The sequence below is a fragment of the Salvelinus sp. IW2-2015 genome, linkage group LG36 (genome assembly GCF_002910315.2).
Source record: "Salvelinus sp. IW2-2015 linkage group LG36, ASM291031v2, whole genome shotgun sequence".
In the NCBI taxonomy this organism is placed as follows: Eukaryota; Metazoa; Chordata; class Actinopteri; order Salmoniformes; family Salmonidae; genus Salvelinus; species Salvelinus sp. IW2-2015.
In genome coordinates, this window is record NC_036875.1 from 25844862 (window position 1) to 25866034 (window position 21173).

Consider the following 21173-nt stretch of genomic DNA (forward strand, 5'->3'; position numbering starts at 1 on the left):
ATCTTCTCCTTTCCCCCCTCTGATAACCAGGTGGCGAATCGCATCTCTGCATGTCTGGCAGACATATCAGTGTGGATGACGGATCACCACCTCAAGCTGAACCTCGGCAAGACGGAGCTGCTCTTCCTCCCGGGGAAGGACTGCCCGTTCCATGATCTCGCCATCACGGTTGACAACTCCATTGTGTCCTCCTCCCAGAGCGCTAAGAACCTTGGCGTGATCCTGGACAACACCCTGTCGTTCTCAACTCACATCAAGGCGGTAACCCATTCCTATAGGTTCATGCTCTACAACATTCGCAGAGTACGACCCTGCCTCACACAGGAAGCGGCCGCAGGTCCTAATCCAGGCACTTGTCATCTCCCGTCTGGATTARTGCAACTCGCTGTTGGCTGGGCTCCCTGCCTGTGCCATTAAACCCCTACAACTCATCCAGAACGCCGCAGCCCGTCTGGTGTTCAACCTTCCCAAGTTCTCTCACGTCACCCCGCTCCTCCGCTCTCTCCACTGGCTTCCAGTTGAAGCTCGCATCCGCTACAAGACCATGGTGCTTGCCTACGGAGCTGTGAGGGGAACGGCACCTCCGTACCTTCAGGCTCTGATCAGGCCCTACACCCAAACAAGGGCACTGCGTTCATCCACCTCTGGCCTGCTCGCCTCCCTACCTCTGAGGAAGTACAGTTCCCGCTCAGCCCAGTCAAAACTGTTCGCTGCTCTGGCACCCCAATGGTGGAACAAACTCCCTCACGACGCCAGGTCAGCGGAGTCAATCACCACCTTCCGGAGACACCTGAAACCCCACCTCTTTAAGGAATACCTAGGATAAAGTAATCCTCCTAACCCCACCCCTCCCCCTTAAAAGAGTTAGATGCACTATTGTAAAGTGGTTGTTCCACTGGATTTCATAAGGTGAATGCACCAATTTGTAAGTCGCTCTGGATAAGAGCGTCTGCTAAATGACTTAAATGTAATGTAAATGTAAATGCTTGAAATTACTGAATGTGCACTTTTGGGACGACTCTATTGGTTCCATGGAGCCCAGGGCGTTTCTTACCGGGACGGGTAGTGTGATGAGCATGGGTGTAATCTGGGCGTAGAGGTTCATGGGGACGGGGATGAACACAGGTACAGGGATGGGAACGGGAATGTACTCCCTCTTCACCCCGTCATCCTCATCTGGAGACAGACACACTGGTCAAAGGTCAAACCAAGGACAATGACACTACTTTGTGGAAGATAATGTGCTGAACAGTTTGAACCACAGCTTCTCAGAGAGTAATATTGAGCTGTGTACCCGTCTGTAGGAGCTTGCTCTGCATGTGTGGTTTGCAGTAGGTGGCCTTGGTCATAGTGAGAGGCTTGCAGAGTACAGCTTTATTCTTCACATCCTTTAGGATCCCTCCACCGGTGTACGGCTGACTCAACATCTAGCAGATAGAAAGGATAAGAGACGATACTTGTTAAAGGAGAATGATATTCTTTACCTTGCGGTCAGCCGTACTGTAACGATTATAGGGTTTTAACATTAAGCGTTTCTTTCTCACCGCAATGTTGGTTGCCTCGGTTTGTATTCCAAATCCTGTCAATAGAAAACAGGGTTCCATAAGTCAACCACAAAGAAGCACTTGTATTAAAAGACTAAATACACACAAATTAATACCAAGTCTGGTGTTCTCTGGGCCCTTCTGCGTTGCCAGATTGGGGTCGTTCTGCTGGCAGTAGAAACGGAGGAGACACTGCTGGTCACAGAAGTGCTTCATCTCTGCTCTCCACTGTACCGACTCAGTCAGGTTCCCCTGCACCTTACAGCAGTCACAACGCACTGCCTGGAGGACATACAGGGAAACGCACACAAAAACACCCTTCATATAAGAGATTGATCAAATCAAAATCACCCTCTGGAGACACAATTTTGAGAATAACATAAAAATAAGTAATCATTGACTAACTCAGGAATAGGATTTTTTAACTAAACTGATTTAGGTAGGTGCTCTGACCTTGTAGTACCACTCATGGAACTTCTTGGCGCAGGTTTCACTGCAGAAGTCCCTGGAAACACCGGCCAGCTGCCTGGTCACTCCTCTCTTACACAGCTGAGTGCAGTAGTTACAGGTGACACACTTCAGACCCAGCCGGTTGGCAAAGTCCTGCTTGAACAGCAGCTTACAACCTGAGGGGAAACAGGGACAACAACTATTAGGTGGTTACATGATGTCAGTGCTCACCTGACAGACAAACTGTGGCTCAACTCATGTTTGGTCTGGGTGAAGTGCCCCATCTAGTGGCAGAACATGGTAAGGCCATGAATAAATATGGGATGAGGACAAGTATTATCCACCCCGAGAGTGTTCAATCAGGGTTCTCTCACAATCAAAACCGACTAGCTAACAAGTACACAGATGAAGGAGTGAGACCCTTGGCGAACCTTCGCTGCAGAAGGGCCTCTTGACTCCAGAGAACTTGACCGTCTCGTGGAGCGTCTTCTCCTCCTGGCAGTACTCGCAGAACGTGACTATGCAGTGCAGCTTCTTGTAGTCCTCACAACATATTTTACTGCAGAACTGGTACACTTTATCCTGGGGGGAATAGATACCGGCAAAATGTTGAATGCTCTTGCATATTTAATATTTTGACCACTTTATTTATCCTGCACACAGAGGGAGAAATGGAGCATGTACACTCAGACTTCCAACAGAAAGGTGTACAATTAACTTTGGTGCTCAATTTTTAGAACAAAAAAAGACTACAACTAAAAACGTAATATAATTGTGTTAAATAAACCAAGTTCATGACCACAAAGTGAATTTACCTCCCACTCCAGGATTTCAGGCTTTAGGCTGAATGCTCCTCGACAGTAATTACATTTGAGCTGGATGTTGTGGTTCGTTGTAGACATGGGAGCCTGTCCATTGGTTACTGTATGAATGGTTGCATTCTGAAGAAAGAGAGAAAAACATTTCATTGAGCTGCAGACAACCAGATAAGGGCCCCAGACAGTCAGGGACTCATATTGTTTCATTGCACTGCACTAGACATGTTCTTTCTAACATGAAACCTAACTATAAGTAGGCTTTTAGAATTCTTATTCAAATCTTTTGCCCTGGTTAAGGTGACATTTACAATAATAAAGACAGAAAGGAGTCCATACGTACCTGGAACTTGGTGACACACATTGAGCTGCAAAAGTTTACGACCTTCCCCTCAGGCAGTGATGCCTGGTACTGAGGTAACGATGTCTTCTTACAGAAGTGACACGTGGGCTCTGAATCAGCAGAAATAAAAACATAGAACACCAATTACCACATAACACCTTTTGTATTGTACTGCACTGGACTCATACACCCATGCATATGTACACAGAGACAAATAAAACAACTAACCACCACATTTAAGCAACCACACCAACAGTTAGTGTAAAGGACATAAGATGTGGGCTCACTGGAGAGTGGCAGTGCTATAATATGTGTGAGACGAGGTTTAATCCAGGAACTGAAATTCAAGTAATGAAGTGATAATTGAGAACAGTGATGCTCTGATGATGAGGGATAGACAAATACTGACGGAGGATAGTGGTAGCGCTGCTGGCGATCTTGGTCTTGTTCATGCAGGCTGTGGAGCAGTATGGTTCCATTGTGCCGCTGGCCCCGATGCAGTGAGTTACTTCACTAGACCGGACCATGGCCCTACAGCCAGTACACATCGTCATCTTAGAGTTGGCCTGGAGGAATAAGGGAACACAAATATTTGTAGCCATAACATCAAATCATGAATAGCACCTAAGGTGGATACTATTGTTAACAATTACCAGCTGATTTGGACCAATAGAAACAAATAGCAAAAATCTACCATCTCCCAGTGTCAGGGAGAGACTGGATGACAGAGCCTGGCTTTTTACCCGCTTGTAGTCCCTGATACAGATCTGAGTGGTTGTTACCCGCTTGTAGTCCCTGATACAGCTCTGAGTGGTTGTTACCCGCTTGTAGTCCCTGATACAGCTCTGAGTGGTTGTTACGCCGCTTGTAGTCCCTGATACAGCTCTCAGTGGTTGTTACCCGCTTGTAGTCCCTGATACAGCTCTGAGTGGTTGTTACCCGCTTGTAGTCCCTGATACAGTTCTGAGTGGTTGTTACCCGCTTGCAGTCCCTGATACATTATGGTTGTTACCTGCTTGTAGTCCCTGATACATTATGGTTGTAACCTGCTTGTAGTCCCTGATACAGTTCTGACTGGTTGTTACCTGCTTGTAGTCACTGATACAGTTTTGGCAGCAGAAGCGTTTCTGCTTGCCATCGATGATGAGGAAGTGGTTGGCAGTGGCGCGGCTGGGCAGGTATTCACCACACTGCTCACAGCAGTTCACAATGAGCCCGTTGGCCATGCGGTAACGGTTGAAACAGGCATCGCTGCAGATCTTATGCGTGACCGTCTTGAAACTCACCTCATGGCGGATCTGTTATGAGGAAAGCCAATAGAAATAATTATTTTGACCACATATTGTTATGAATCAATCATAGTGAATGAATACTCTGGAAGTGGTAAGATCTGTGAGAGATTCTAGCTGGTGTTGTTGGGGTTGTTTATAAATACTCTATTGTGAGATGGGAGCCACGCTTAATTTTGAAGCCAACTGTTTTCCATGCAGTAACCATGGTCACCAGGCTTGGACAGACACAGCGGATGAGAAACTGTGCCGTCGGCAGCAATGTTGGAGGGAGAGTGATTGGAACGCATCTCATATATGCTCAGTCCCTAATCGACCCCTACCCACAGTTGTGACTAACCTCAGTGAGCTTGCTGCAGACAGTGCACTTAGTTTTAAGGGAGGACTTGGGTGTGTTCTGTTTATTCTCGTAGGCGCCCAGACAGCCTGTACTGCAGAACTCCTGGAACGACTCACTGGAGTCCACCTGGGCCACGATAGTGCCCTTCATTGTAGTGATGTCCCTGGAAGACAGGGTAACATTAGAAATAATGTAGCAAATTAGATATAGCGACACAAAAAAACAACACTTCCTTCTTACTTTTTGCACATGGTGCAGCTCTTCTTAGGGGTAGGTTTGTGTGAGAAAGAAGAGAGGCAGGTGGTGGAACAGAAAAGGTGTGTGGACCCTTTCCGCTGGTAAGCCGTCTGGCCTTTCTTCAGAGGCTTCTTACAATTGGCGCAGGTCACCTTGACAGTGCGAGGGGGGTCCTGGGAGCCTGAGGGGGAGGGGCCGGGTGGTTTGGGCAGGGATACGGCTGGTGATGTAGAGTCCACCCCCGTCCGTTTCTGGTTTCGCGGGAACGAGGCCGACTGGGAGATCCACAAATCTGTGGCAGGAAGAAAACAAGAACAAAAACAAACATTAGCACACCTGAAGAAATGACTTAACATGGCTGCAATGTGAAAAGAAGAAAAATAAGCCAGCACAGAATGATTCAGCACATTCGTGTGAAAATCATGAGTGAGTGTTTATTACCAGGCGTCTGGTGGGTCACCGAGTCTCCGTTCTGTACAGGCTGGCTAGTGGTGGAGGTGTTGCTAACCCGGCCAGGGTTGAAGGTGGTCGGGAGCCTGTTGGTGCTGATTGAGCTCTGGGCCTCAGGATTCAGACTGAAGGTGCTGCTGATCTGCAAGCCATTCTCCACCATGCACACCCCGCCCTGCAGTGACGTCACACTGGTGATCACCAGGTTCATGTCCCCTTCCGCCATTGGCTCGGCTGCTGTAGCTGCTGTGGCTACAGAGGGCCCCAGCGTTGTGACACTGGCAATCTTTATCTCAGAATCGGGCTCTGTGCTGCTCAGTATGCCTTCGCTATCTGAAGGGCCTCCGGCTGTGGCTAGTGAGGAAAAGCCTCTGTGCCCGTGATCCTCCTCATCGTCAATGACAATGGGCTCTGTGGGTGCTGCAGAATAGGTAGCGGGTGGACTGGGGATCTTGGCGGGGGCTGTGGCTGTTGTCATGTTTATCATTGCTGTGGTTTCTGTTTCAGAGGGGTGGGGCTCAGTGCAGTCTGTGGGGGTGGAGGCAGCCTGGAAAGAGGTAGTCGCAGAGGGAGACGGGGCCTCTTCCACCAGCACCACATCATCATCGTCATTGTTCTCTATAACCCTGGAGGGTTCCTCTATTGCCTTGGTGACAGGAGCCTGGGTTCTCGTGGGGGGTGTAGTTTGCTCTGAGGGAGTGGTGTCTGTGTCCATGGGTTCCTTATCTGGGGCTGTGCTCTCCTCCTCTACTCGAGGTTTGGCCTCCGATTCCCCATCCATCGTTTAGGCTGCTACCACCTTCACCCAAAAACACAGCACAGATTATTAGGTAAAACTTACCATAAGCATGTTAAGTGCAAAGCATGTCAAGTGCAGGTATCCCAGGTATAGCTGTGTGTATGTGAAGAAATAGGAATACAGCCAACCACTGTCTAAGCTATCAGGTTGATTCCCTAAAGAGTCATTAATGAGTTCAGTTAAATCCCAGTTAGGAGAGTGGTTTCTTTCCAGACATACAAATTCTATGCAGGCCTGTGCACATTTCAAGATCATGTCACCTTGATGTGGCTCCTCAGACTTCTCTGGGAATTGTAAAACATATTTGAAATGTTGTGCATGCCTTGGTGTATTTGTAACGCACCTGTGTGTTCAGGAGACATTGATTGGATTACATGTGAATCTAGTTGCAGGGCTGAATCTGGAGCATAAAAATGCCTGCAATACCACCGACTGTCCAGGGGAGCCACTGTCCTGCAAGAATACTAATCTCTGCATATTTTCTCTCTCTCATCCTGTCCCTCTTTCTAGTCCCACCTACCCCTTTTGGTCTCCCTCCACTCCTTCTGTCCAGGTTCTCCTCTCATTCAAACCTCTACCTTCTCAGACAAACAGCCACACACATCTATCCTCTCAGTTTCAACCATCTGTCTCCTCCCCCTTTGTCCACCTCTACCATCTCTGTTGCCAAGTGATGCAACACCTTGGTTGCCGTAGTGATCAGGAGACTACCATGGGGGTTGGTTGTTCTATGAAGGTAGACATCAGGCTAACATTCAGTACTAGGCAGTAGACACCAAATGGAAGCCAAGATGCAGCACAACCTGGCCACACTCATTCTCCAGTTTGGGTCCATGTTTAATCCAGTCAACTATATCAAAACACGATTGTAGACTACAACGGATTGCAGTTGCCACAGAGACAAACGGTCAATTTTGCAGCCTTTCATGAGCGCGATGGACACCCCCCCAAAGACCACTGTTATGACAACATATATCAAACAACAATATAAATGCAACATGTAAAGTGTTGGTCCCATGTTTCATGAGCTGAAATAAAACTCCAGAAATGTTCCATATAGGGAATCACGATATATAGGTGAACATAACGGAATTGGATGATATTAGCTAAAAATGCCAACATTGGTATCGGCTGATGTCTAGTTTAACGCTGATGTGCAAAACCGATGTCAAAGCTGACGTGCATACCTATATAACATAGGTTCATGACGTAATGACGCCACTTAAAATTGACGAACACGTGCAACACAGCATTCCTAACACAGCCCACAATGTCTGCTGTGTGGATTGAGTAGTCAACAAGTCGAGCAGTCATTTGAAAGAGTAAGAAAATATCAGCGAGACAACTCAAAAAGGTGAAATCCATTAAAGCCAAGATAATGGAATTCATTGCCCTTGACAATCAACCGTTCTGTCGTGGGTGATGTTGGCTTTCGCCGACTGGTCGAGCACCGGTACACACTACCAAGTGCACTATTTTTCAGATGTTGCCCTACCGGAGTTACACAGTAATAGCGTCACTGCTATTAGCTTCACAACATACATACATACCATGGAATGCAGTTTGGTTCTTTGCGTCTCAAAAAGATAGAGTAGCACTGTCAAAGCTGTACAAAAGTCTGCAAACAAGCAAACACCGGCCATGAACGATGTGTTTAGAATACCGCGTTGGTAATAAAGCATAATTTGTTTGACCACAACTTCTGCGGTAGCTAGCTTTAGCTTGGTACCTAGCTAGCACCAATACAATCAGCCTGAAAACAATGGCCAGTAGAAACTGCAGTCATTTTCATTATTCTTATCAATGATTTAGGAATCCTTGTAAGTATTAGCTATGTTGCCACTTCTTGTTCGCCTATTGAAATTGAACTTCAGTTTCGGAAAATAAATAGCTAGCCAGCTACTAAACTCTCTTGCCCAAAGCTAACGTTATAAGCAGCCAGCTAGCTTCATGTGACTAGTGAGGTTCGACCGGACCGGGTTGTGAAGTTAGCCACAATAGGGACTAGGTACAAGTGGAATTTGCAGTTTTCCTTCAAAATGTAAAAAGTATGTAATTGACAGTGATGCAAATGAATACAAATAGAATTATGCCATGCTTTTATTTTGAAGGCTACCCGCAAAGTCCACTATTGTGGCTAGCTTTACAGATGGGCCCAACCACCAATAACCAAATAAGAACTGTCTTATAAATTAGGGTTATTTTAGCTAGCTAACTATATAGCTAGGTGTCATCTAACTATAGCTACTGAAACAGATGTCGTGTTGCTATGTTTTTGGTGAAGAACATTGTTTGCATCCATGAGCTAGCTAGCTTTTTTTTAATGACCAGCACTGTATGTGCGCGAGACAACTTCTCCAGCATCATAGAGCATTCGTATCGATGAATTGTTGTGACATATGAAATATGAGTGATAGTTATTACATATTGATTACACTATGTTAAAATGAATGAACGAGTTAAATTATGTGACGTGCAGTCATATTCAGATCCTGACTAGTCAACAAGCTTATTTGACATGCAAAGACCCAAACGGCGTTCCATAGCAGACGCAAACGGCGTTCCATAGAAATTCAGGTTGAGAATGAAGCGACTGAACAACAAAACAGCGGCGCAAGTAAGTGAAAGAAATAGGTTTTGATGAGGTTTTACTGGTAAATGGGGACATACGTAAATGCCAACAAAATAAAGTTTTGGTCAGTGTGGTGTGTAACCTTTATTTAACTAGGCAAGTCAGTTAAGAACAAATTCTTATTTACAATGACGGCCTACCCTGGGCCAATTGTGCGCCACCCTATGGGACTCCCAATCAAGGCCGGATGTGATACAGCCTGAATTCGAACCAGGGACTGTAGTGACACCTCTTGCACTGAGATTCGGAGCCTTAGACCGCTGCGTCCGTGTGTGTGAACTACTTAACTGTACTAGAATGCTTAAAAGGCCGCTAAAAATAAAAAATTTAAATCTGTATCGTTTTTGCAAGAAAAATATCGGAATCGGCCAAAAACATCACATGACTAGTTCCATATGCACAAATGCTTACCTACATTTTGAACACGAATTGGTTTACCTCCCTGTTGGTGAGCATTTCTCCTTTGCCAAGATAATCCATCCACCTGACAGGTGTGGCATATCAAGAAGCTGATTAAATAGCATGATCATTACACAGGCGCACCTTGTACTGGGAACAATAAATGGTCACAAAAATGTGCAGTTTTGTCACACAACATTACAGATATCCTTCCAACCGGACTCACAACCGCAGACCACTTGTTAATGGCGAAGTATTAGCGAGCGGTTTGCTGATGTCAACATTGTGAACAGAGTGCCCTATGGTAGCTGTGGGGTTATGGTATGGGCCGCCATAAGCAACAGACAAAAACAATTGCATTTCGTCGATGGTAATTTGAATGCACAGAGATACCATGACGAGATCCTAAGGCCCATTGTCCTGCAATTAATCTGCCTCATCACCTCATGTTTTAGCATAATAATGCACAGCGACCATGTCGCAAGGATCTGTACACAATTCCTGGAAGCTGAAAATGTGCCAGTTCTGGCCTGCATACTCAGACATGTCACCCATTGAGCATGTTTGAGATGCTCTTGATTGACATGTACAACAGCGTGTTCCAGTTCTCGCCAATATCCAGCAATTTCGTACAGCCATTGAAGAGGGTTAGGACAACAAATCGACAGGACACAATCAACTTTATGCGAAGGAGATGTGCCGCACTGCCTGAGGCAAAAGGTGTCACACCTAGGGTTGCAAAGGGTCGGAAACTTTCCGGTAAATCTCCCATGGGAAGTTGAGCCTGAGAATTTTGCTTAAATTCATCAAAAAGTTAGCTTATAACAGTGAACCTTTTTTGTGGGATACACAAGGCAATTCTAGGTCTTGTGGCATATTTTGGTTAAACTATCCCCAATTCAATTGCAACCCTCTGCATGCACAGTGCATTCTTCCATCACATGTACAGCTGATTCTCAAGATCTTGCACACAATGAGATGCCATTGAGCCCACACTACTACACTCTGAGCCAAGGACTACATGCTTTTTGGTAAGTTTTGATTACAATACTGGGTGGGGTGAATATATTTTATGACATACATATTTTTTTGTTAACTAGTAGCCTACATCAAAGTGTGTTTAAATCATTTCTAACTTAACAATTTCTGCTAGTTAGTTTTTGCTACCATGTGGGTTTTAGCTTGCTTGAGCCTGCTAACAGTGTTATTTCACCTGTTTCCATACCTGTTTCATTTGAAAACATTTATCTTACAAAAGAGTTGTTTAATTTAACTGCACAAGGATTTGTATTTGTTTTTTACTCATTTTTTCCCTAATCTTTACAGGAAAAGGCCACGGGTACTATCTGATGTGAAGACATTTCACTGCAGCTAATGTAGAAGGAAAAGCTGTGTACATATGCAAATACTGTGCCAAATCATATGTGAAGAATTCAACAAAGGTGCAGAATCATCTGGCCAAGCGCATAAAGTTCCCCCAGCGCTCACAACAAGCAACCTCTGACAAAAGTCCCTCTACTTCTATTTGAGGTGAAAATGAAGAAGAATCGGACACCTCATCGATAGCAACAGCTCATGGTCCTCCTGGGATCAGAAGTTTTATTTTGACTCAATGGAGGAATGTAGTCAGAAATGCTGGTGAATGTCTTGCTCGAGCTGTGTATGCAACTGGTTCACCTCTGATGCTCACAGGCAACATATATTGGAAGAGATTTCTGAATGTTCTTTGCCCAGCATACACCCCTCCAACCAGACATGCTTTATGTACTCATTTGCTGGATGCAGAGTTCAAGTGAAGGTCACGCAAATCATAGAAAAAAGGAGACTGTATTGCAATCATCTCTGATGGGTGGTTGAATGTTTGTGGGCAAGGAATAATTAACTACATCATCTCCACCAGTACTCTACACAGAAACAAGGGACAACAGACACAGGTTTTCACATTGCAGATGAGCTGAAGGCAGTCATCAATGACCTTGGACCACAGAAGGTATTTGCACTGGTGACAGACAATACTGAGAACATGAAGGCTGCTTGGTCTAAAGTGGAGGAGTCCTACCCTCACATCACACCCATTGGCTGTGCTGCTCATGCATTGAATCTGCTCCTCAAGGACATCATGGCACTGAAATTATCCATCGCATCTCCCCAAAAACGTTTTTAACATACATCGGTAAAATGATAACTAAAGCTTTAGTTTCTAGACTATCATTTTACAGCTGTATGTTGATAACGTTTTTGGGGAGATGCGACGGATCATTGGGAGCATTCAATATTCCCTTTCTTTTGTTGTTCAGTGAAATCATCCCATGTGAAAAGTCAACTCATTTAATGAAAGTTAAATTCGTAACAATTGTTTTATTTCTATTGGAAGGATTTAGTAATTGGCAATTACGTTTACTTATGATAAGGTAAAAGGTTTATATTGGTCTCAATATGATACGATAAATATATCCAATGCAAAAAAACATCTACCTATAATCCTACCTCTGAATATCAGCTGTGTTGATTAATCAAATTCGGGGGGGTGGAGCAAACTGTACGTGGGAATTAACGGGAATATATTGGAATTAATATTATTACCATTTAAATGTAGATGTTTTTGCATTGGATACATTTACCATATACGGTGACAGAAAAATAAACCTTTTAACTTATCATAAGTAGACAATTTAACCTTTATTTAACTAGGCAAGTCAGTTAAGATCAAATTCTTATTTACAATGAAAGCCTACCGGGGAACAGTGGATTAGGGTTAACTGCCTTGTTCAGGGGCAGAACTACATATTTTTACCTTGTAAGCCCAGGGATTCAATCTAGCAACCTTTAGTCTACTGGCCCAACGCTCTAACCAATAGGCTACCTGCCGCCCCATAAATGGCAAATGATTAAATCCTTCCAATAGAAAAATAAAATAAAATAATTTAGTTCCAAATGTAACTTTAAGTAAATTAGTTGACTCTTCAAATGGGATGAGTTGACTGAACAACAAAAGGGAATATTGAATGATCCCCAATGATCCATCGCATCTCCCAAAAAACTGTTTCAACATACATCTGCAAAAAAAAAGCAAAGCTGTAGTTTCTAGACTGTCTTCCTCTCAGGCTTCCAGGTCTTCTCCCTGGACCTCCTCAATGTCCACCTCTTGAGCATCAGACTCAACAGCCTGACCCGAACTGCAAGAACTTTTAACCTTTGACCCCAGATGTCATTTATTTGACCACCTCTTTCATATGGGCCCATATGTTTGGTATGGAAAATATCAGGGTCCCCCTCAACGAAGGTTTCGCCAAGTCAAGACTCTGAGGCCTCATCTTCACTGTCACTTTTCAACCTTGAGGATGGCTCGTTGTCAGGCTCAAAAAGCCTCAAACTTTCCCGGATGGCCACCAATTTTTCAACCCTTGTATTGGTCAGCCGGTTGCGTGCTTTGGTGTGTGTTCCCAAACAAGGACCAGTTGCGCTCTGAGGCGGCTGATGTTGGTGGGATTTGGAGGATGATGGAGGCAACAGGGTAAAGAGCCTCAGTCCCTTCCACCAGGTGGCTGATGAGATATTTTGGCACGACTGAAAGCCCTTGCTTGGAAGTGTACTTCACCAGACTGCCAAGAACCTTGCCCTCATCCAGGCCAAGGTGGCGAGACACGGTAGTGATGACACCATAGGCATTGTTGATCTCTGCACCAAACAGGATGCTCTTGCCAGCATACTTGGGGTCCAACACGTACACTGCAGCGTGTATGGGCTTCAGGCAGAACTCTTCATGCATTTCAGAACTGCAGTTTCCTCTGCTTGGAGCAACAGTGAAGTGGGCAGGGCAGTACGGATTTCTTCTCTTACATCTGCAAGCAGAGTCTGAACATCAGACAGGACAGCATTGTCTCCCTCAATCCATGCAATGGCTACTGCTATAGGTTACAGGCTGCCTACCACTCTCTCCCAAAATACATCCTCTAGGAGGATCCTCTTGATGGGGCTGTTCATATCGGCAGACTGATATGGCCATTTCTTGGAGATTCCTTCCCCTCCAGGAGACTGTCAAACATGATGACAACACCATCCCAACGGGTGTTGCTGGGGGGCTTCAATGTGGTGCTCTTATTCTTCTCAGTTTGCTTGGTGAGGTGGATTGCTGCGATAACTTGATGACCCTTCACATACCTAACCCTTCACATACTTAACCATTTCCTTGGCTCTCTTGTAGAGTGTATCCATTGTTTTCAGTGCCATGATGTCCATGAGGAGCAGATTCAATGCATGAGCAGCACAGTCAATGGGTGTGATGTGAGGGTAGGACTCCTCCACTTTAGACCAAGCAACCTTCATGTTCGCAGCATTGTCTGTCATCAGTGCAAATACCTTCTGTGGTCCAAGGTCATCAATGACCGCCTTCAGCTCATCTGCAATGTGGAGACCGGTGTGTCTGTTGTCCCTTGTATCTGTGCCTGTGTAGAATACTGGTTGAGGGGTGGAGATGATGTAGTTAATTATTCCTTGCCCACGAACATTCGACCACCCATCAGAGATGATTGCAATACAGTCTCCTTTTTTCTATGATTTGCGTGACCTTCACTTGAACTCTGCATCCAGCAAATGAGTACATAACACATGTCTGGTTGGAGGGGTGTATGCTGGGCAAAGAACATTCAGAAATCTCTTCCAATATATGTTGCCTGTGAGCAACCAGTTGCATACACAGCTCGAGCAAGACATTCACCAGCATTTCTGACTACATTCCTCCATTGAGTCAAAATAAAACTTCTGATCCCAGGAGGACCATGAGCTGTTGCTATCGATGAGGTGTCCGATTCTTCTTCATTTTCACCTCAAATAGAAGTAGAGGGACTTTTGTCAGAGGTTGCTTGTTGTGAGCGCTGAGGGAACTTTATGCGCTTGGCCAGATGATTCTGCACCTTTGTTGAATTCTTCACATATGATTTGACACTATTTGCAAGTGTACACAGGTTTTCCTTCTACATTAGCTGCAGTGAAATGTCTCCACAGGTCAGATAGTACCCGTGGCCTTTTCCTGTAAAGATTAGGGGGGAAAATGAGTAAAAAACAAAAACAAATCCTTGTGCAGTTAACTTCTTATGGCTGCAGGGGCAGTATTGAGTAGCTTGGATGAAAGGTGCACAGAGGTGCCCAGAGTAAACGGCCTGCTCCTCAGTCATAGTTGCTAATAGAGGCATAGTATTATTAGTATTGGATAGAAAACACTGAAGTTTCTAAAACTGTTTGAAATATGTCTGTGAGTATAACAGAACTCATATGGCAGGTAAAAACCTGAGAAGTTCCACTTCCTGTTTGGATATTTTCTGGGGGTGCCAGATTTAACCAAGCCCTCATTGAAAATACAGAGTTATGGATGGGTTTTCACTTCCTACGACTTCCACTAGATGTCAACAGTCAATAGAACTTTGTCTGATGACTCATGTGAAGGGGGGCCGAAGGAGACAGGAATGAGTAATCACTTCCATGAGGTGCCCACGCATTGAACTGGCGCGTTCACGTGAGAGTGAGCTCCGTTCCATCGGTCAATTGAAGTTGATGTAATTCTCCGGTTGGAACGTTATTCAAGATGTATGTTAACAACATTCTAAAGATTGATTCAGTACATCGTTTGACATGTTTCTACTGACTGTAACGGAACTTTTGGACATTTCGTCACGTTATAGTGGACGCGCTTTGAGACTTTGGTTAGGGCGTTTGGTAAACAATTCGAAAGTAGCTAATTGGACATAAATAACGGACATTATCGAACAAATCAAGCATTTATTGTGGACCTGGGATTTCTAGGACTGCATTCTGATGAAGTTCATCAAAGGAAACATTTATCATGTATTTTCTGGTTTCTGTTGAGTCCAACATGGCAGCTAATTTGGCTATTGTTCTGAGCTCCGTCTCAGATTATTGCATGGTTTATTTTTCCGTAAAGTTTTTTTGAAATCTGACACAGCGGTTGCATTAAGGAGAGGTATATCTATAATTCCATGTGTATAACTTGTATTATCATCTACATTTATGATGAGTATTTCTGTTGAAACGATGTGGCTATGCAAAATCACTTGATGTTTTTGGAACTAGTGAATGTAACGCGCCAATGTAAACTCTGATTTTTTTATATAAATATGAACTTTATCAAACAAAACATGCATGTATTGTGTAACATGAAGTCCTATGAGTGTCTGATGAAGATAATCAAAGGTTAGTGATACATTTTATCTCTATTTCTGCTTTTTGTGAAAGCCATCTTTCGCTGAAAAAATGGCTGTGCTTATTGTGGTTTTGTGGTGACCTAACATAATCGTTTGTAGTGCTTTCGCTGAAAAGCCTATTTGAAATCGGACACTTTGGTGGGATTAACAACAAGATGACCTTTAAAATGGTATAAGATACATGTATGTTTGAGGAATTTTAATTATGAGATTTCTGTTTGAATTTGGCGCCCTGCACTTTCACTGGCTGTTGTCATATCATCCCGTTAACGGGATTGCAGCCATAAGAAGTTAAATTAAACAACTCCTTTGTAAGATAAATGTTTTCAAATGAAACATGTATGGAAACAGGTGAAATAACACTCATTTAGCAGGCTCAAGCAATAACTAGCAAAAATTGTTAACAAGTTAGAAATGATTTAAACACACTTTGATGTAGGCTACTATTTATTAGTTAACAAAGAAAATTATGTCATATATTCACCCCACCCAGTATTGTAATCAAAACTTACCAGAAAGCATGTAGTCCTTGGCTCAGCCAGTGTAGTAGTGTGGGCTCTACAGCATCTCATTAGTGTGCAAGATCTTGAGAATCAGCTGTACATGTGATGGTAGAGTGCACTGCACATGTGATGGAAGAATGCACTGTGCATGCAGAGGGTTGCAATTCCATTGATTTTGGGATAGTTTAACCAAAATATGCCACAAGACCTAGAATTGCCTTATGTGTATCCCTCAAAAAAGGTTCACTGTTATAAGCTAACTTTTTTGATGAATTTAAGCAAAATTCCCAGGCTCAACTTCCCAGGGGAGATTTACCAGAAAGTTTCCGACCCTTTGCAACCCTAGTGAAGCTACTACCCTGTATCCACTCCTCGTTCTATTATATTTTCTAACACATCTTCCCCATCAGGCATCTGATGTAATTAAGCCCATACTAGAGAAATTTGAAGTTTGAAATAAGTTTGCTAATATGGGTGATTGTGAATGGGAAATTGATGGCTAGTCCCATCAAACTAGTAGTACTAGGTTAAAATAAATACATTTAATTGGTGCATATTAATGTTATAAACTTAACGTCCTATTTATCATTATCGTATCCATTCAGGCAATTGATCGATATGGATTCGTCATCCATATCGCCCAGCTCTAGTCTGTAGAATGATTTTGGCCAGAAGCTGATTTACGGTAATAGACCCAACTACTTCAAAGCTGGGTGGTTGGTCATTATAAAACGAGATTCTACCCACTTCCTCATGCTCTGTCGCACACAGATATATAGAGATCACAACGTTGTATCTGTCTCAATGGCGCTGCCCATGCGCTCACTGACGCCATAATGTGACAGATACAACGTTGCTATCTCAATACATCTCTATGTGACAACAAGACAGAGAATGGGGAAGTGGATAGAACCTTGTTTCTTATGATTATCAGTCAAATGTACAAATGCATAAAACATTGATTACGGCACTACCGGTCAAAAGTTTTAGAACACCTACTCATTCAAGGGTTTCTTTATTTGACCATTTTCTACATTGTGTAATATTAGTGAAGACATCAAAACTATGAAATAACACATATGGAATCCTATAGTAATCAAAAAATGTGTTAAATCCAAATATGTTTTATATTTGAGATTATTCAAATAGCCACCCTTTGCCTTGATGACAGCTTTGCATACTCTTGGCAAAATCTGTCGTCAAGCCAAAGTGTGGCTATTTGAAGAATCTAAAATATAATTTGTAAAAATATAAAATAGTAAAAAAAATTTTTTTTTGAATGAGTAGGTGTTATAAAACTTTTGCCCGGTAATGTATGCATGTATAGCTTTGTAAGACTATAAATGACCAACCACCCAGCTTTGGAGTAGTTAAGGTCCAATTCCCTGCTTTTGAGAGGAGCTGGCTACTGTACTGGGGCGGCAGGTAGCTTAGTGGTTAGAGCTGACAAGGTACAAATGTAATTCTGACCCTGAACAAGGCAGTTAACCCACTGTTCCCCGGTAGGCAGCGGTCTGTTCCCAGGCTGTGATCGGGAGTGCCAATAGGGCGGCACACAATTGGCCCAGCGCCGTCCGGGTTAGGGGAGGGTTTGGCCGGGGGGACTTTACTTGGCTCATCGTGCTCTAGCGACTCCTTGCGGCGGGCCAGGCGCCTGCAGGCTGACAGTGAAAGGTGTTTCCTCCGACACATTGGTGCGGCTGGCTTTCGGGTTAAGCGGGCGGGCGTTAAGCGTGGTTTGGCAGGTCATGTTTCGGAGGACGCATGACTCGACCTTCGCCTCCCGAGCCCGTTCGGGAGTTGCAGCGATGAGACAAGATTGAAATTGGGGAGAAAATGGGGGTAAAATACCCCCCAAAATAAAATACATTATAATCTCCAAACCACAAGCACATAAATGGTATCCATGAGTTTGTCTGAAAAACAACCTAAATCTCAATCTCGAGGTATCCCTTCAAATAAAGGTTAAATAAAATAAAAAATGTAAAGTATCAATAAGATTGTTCTGGGTTCTATACATAGAGTAACATTATGCATTATTCATATCAAAATAGTAAAAAATAAAACCGCAAAACGACCTGTGCTAGAACCAAGTCACTGACACAGAAAGGAGAAAATAGACTCCAGACTGCAGTGCAGCACTGTGCGAATGTACTCCACATTCACGTGTCTCCTTCTTGCAAAGGGCTTGGACATGCAACGTTCCACCAACAAGACGTATCAGTTGAATACCCTCATAACAGGTGTGGTTAGAGCGAGACATTCAGGATTTGAACTGAACACTGAAACACTGCACTAGTGTTAAACAGACGGTACAACAGCCACATTCTCATACATCTGCAAACAGGCAACACAGAGTACAGCTAAAACTGCATCATTTCAATTAGATCATGGGGAGTGACTAAGGTATGATGTAATTAAGACAAGCACATGCCCCTTGCTTTCATCATACCCCAGGTGGTCCCTGGTACTCTTCTGCTCTTACAGTCATGACCATTCAGTCATATTATGTAATGCTCAAGCCACTGTTTATGAATGATGCTTGATGCAGAGTGAAGCAGCTACCAAACACCTGAATATGCTCAATTGTAGTCCTATTCCATTCCTGCTGTTAGACTGCTAATGCTTCATATAATTTCTTGCCATCAAGCCCCATGTTTAGGGCTACTAATAGCTGATGATCACAATGTGGCTCAATACATGAAAAATACCACATGTTGTCCAAAGCTCTCCCCATATCAGGCCGTGCCATATCAGGCCGTGCCCGTGACTACACAACCCGGGTAGAACCTCAGTTCAATCGCGAGGACCACAGCTCCTCCACTGTCAAGGCAACCGGATAACAATGTCAACCCGCCCTGCTATCATTTTTATTCAGGAAACTTAGAGCGAATGGTCCAAAACTTTAGGTGGATAATAGACCTATGACAAATATAATTAATGCATACCCGAGAAGACCCACTGACGAACATAGGAGAGGGGTAGATGGGGTCAGTGAGCTAATTTGAGAACCACAGAACGTGGTTCAGTTCCGTTCCCACCTCTGCTTGCCCGGCCTTCCACGAAATGGATTTGCGGCGAACTGGAGGGATGAGAGCCAACGAGACTGCGCCATTCTTATAGAAAAATTATCGTAAATTATTCGAGACTATTAGTGACCCATGTGATGTTTAGTCGCATAACCGACAAAAATCCTAGAGAGCAACGTATTATTCACGTTAATCCGACAATGTGATAGGCTACATAGCTAGAAAAAAAACGTGCTCTCTGAGGCGAATCATTATTCAGTGGATATTATTTGTTTTCACAAAACAGTCTGAAAACCAAAACAAATGTATTGTTTATGTAATACCTGTGTAATGTAAACGTTTAATTGGAAAGTTACCCCAGAGAGATTACCCGGGGCAATCACAGAAAATACACGTTGCCACCCGAAGGGGGGCGCTATACTGTTACATATCTACAAACTACTCTGTGTCAATAAAATAGTTGACAGACCTAAAAACATTTCTTCTCAATGTGTCGTTTTTACAACACTAATCCAAACATGTGGGGGTAACTAAACATTTTCAACAAGGGCTAAAATGCCCCCCCCTCCCCCTTTCCGTCAGCAAGCAGCACTGCCTCACGTCCGCCATTAGAGAGCGAGCGAAACAATATGAAAGAGTGGAGGCAATATAGCTTAGTACCCTTCCACAGCAGAGAGGGGGAGAAAATCTCAGGCGGGGTACAAACTGACTGATAAATCGTCACATATTTACTTTCTAACATAGCAGGAGACTTAAGGGAGCCCGTGGACAGCTGTCTAACACCTCAGCTAGTTGTTGAAACTTTGACTAATTAACCGTAAAATGTCAATAAAACGTCTCGGAAATTCTTACCGGAGTCGAGCTTGAACCGATATAGCGCCACTTTTGTGCCTTGATATAAATCGGGGAACGCACGCATGCGCCCCAACGTAAAGACGTTCTTGTCCGCGCGTGGGAGGATTCTTCCAACGAGATCTGAACGAGATCTTTCTCCTGTTTCATCATCGCGCAGGCGCACAATGTTCAATCAGGAGTGGTGCGGTTGACAATTCAATTGGTCTCGAATACCTGAAACTCATAATAATAGCAGTACTTTACCATGAACAAGCCACATAATGCATTTGGCAATGATTACGCATTTTACTTTGCCATCTGGTGTTTACGGTTAAACCGCAATCGAGGTGGCATTGACCACACTGTAGAGATCCAATCAGCATTCAGTCCTGTCCCGGTTGCGTTCATGTCCAACACACGTCTACCGGTGGTTTCTGCATTACATAATGGCTTTCAATAGAATATTACCATGTGCCAAAATAAATGTTTTAACGGAAAATGTCAAACACCACCCTTGGAATCATGTAGCATGTTATATGAAAAACCTAATGTTGCAAACATCTGGTTCAAATCACCCTTTTAACACTTTGGTCAGTATGTGTTCTGTAGACCAATGTTATCTTAACCATTTCGGAACCGTCTTGCAACGAAACATTGCGGAGTTGAACCATACTCACATGTTGAGAGAGCACGGGGCACTTTTTATACAAAGCACACAGGACTAGAGGGCGTTTAAAAATGGCGGATCAGGTGCGTTTACGTGAGAAAGAGTCAAGCATGGGCTCAAAACAAAACATATAAACCAGGTGCTATGTCCATACTCTGATAGCCTACATCTGCAAACTTACCGAATTAAGAAGACCCAAGGACATTACTTTCATGGTGATGATGCTATAACGGCAATATTTGCTAATGTGCTGAATGATTCAGGATCATTGATCTATAAAAGAACAGGATCCGCTTGCTCTGACCCAGCTCTAAAGGACCATGTACTATGAACTAAAAAAAAACGGTAATGGGTAATGGCTAGAACGGGTCCTGCTTATCTCAAATTAACGTCAGATTTGACTTCGTAGCAGGATAGAACTGAAGCAGCAGGTTAGGAGAATTAGGTTAAATGTTAGGGTTAGCTAAAATGCCACAAAAAAATAAATTTTGGCGTTATTTTGACAACCGTTGGATCCCTTCTAGTCATGACCCTTGTGCTGTGGGGCATTTTATCCGCATCCTTTTATTGGTCTAACCACCGCCTAGCGATGAATTTATGCTATTGCAAGCAGATGATTGTGTG

General features: G+C 43.7%; 1 protein-coding gene across 2 annotated transcripts in view; it reads right to left on the reverse strand.

Annotated features, from left to right (window-relative positions):
- Positions 1–21083, reverse strand: part of zmym2 (zinc finger, MYM-type 2) — a 36535-nt gene extending 15452 nt beyond the window's left edge. The window contains exons 1-14 of one of the 2 annotated variants that reach the window (XM_023981094.2): positions 20731–21083; positions 5460–6267; positions 5022–5310; positions 4782–4944; positions 4238–4450; positions 3562–3718; positions 3153–3262; positions 2810–2935; positions 2426–2576; positions 1998–2170; positions 1661–1826; positions 1545–1579; positions 1295–1427; positions 1055–1176 (exon numbers count right to left, since the gene is read on the reverse strand). In XM_023981094.2, the coding sequence (XP_023836862.1) occupies positions 1055–1176; positions 1295–1427; positions 1545–1579; positions 1661–1826; positions 1998–2170; positions 2426–2576; positions 2810–2935; positions 3153–3262; positions 3562–3718; positions 4238–4450; positions 4782–4944; positions 5022–5310; positions 5460–6249 (2628 nt within the window). In that variant the 5' untranslated portion in view covers positions 6250–6267; positions 20731–21083. Of the gene's footprint in view, positions 1–1054; positions 1177–1294; positions 1428–1544; positions 1580–1660; positions 1827–1997; positions 2171–2425; positions 2577–2809; positions 2936–3152; positions 3263–3561; positions 3719–4237; positions 4451–4781; positions 4945–5021; positions 5311–5459; positions 6268–19900; positions 20008–20730 lie in introns of those variants that run through there. The other variant, XM_023981093.2, reaches the window with a different exon arrangement.
- Between the last annotated feature and the right edge of the window lie 90 nt (positions 21084–21173).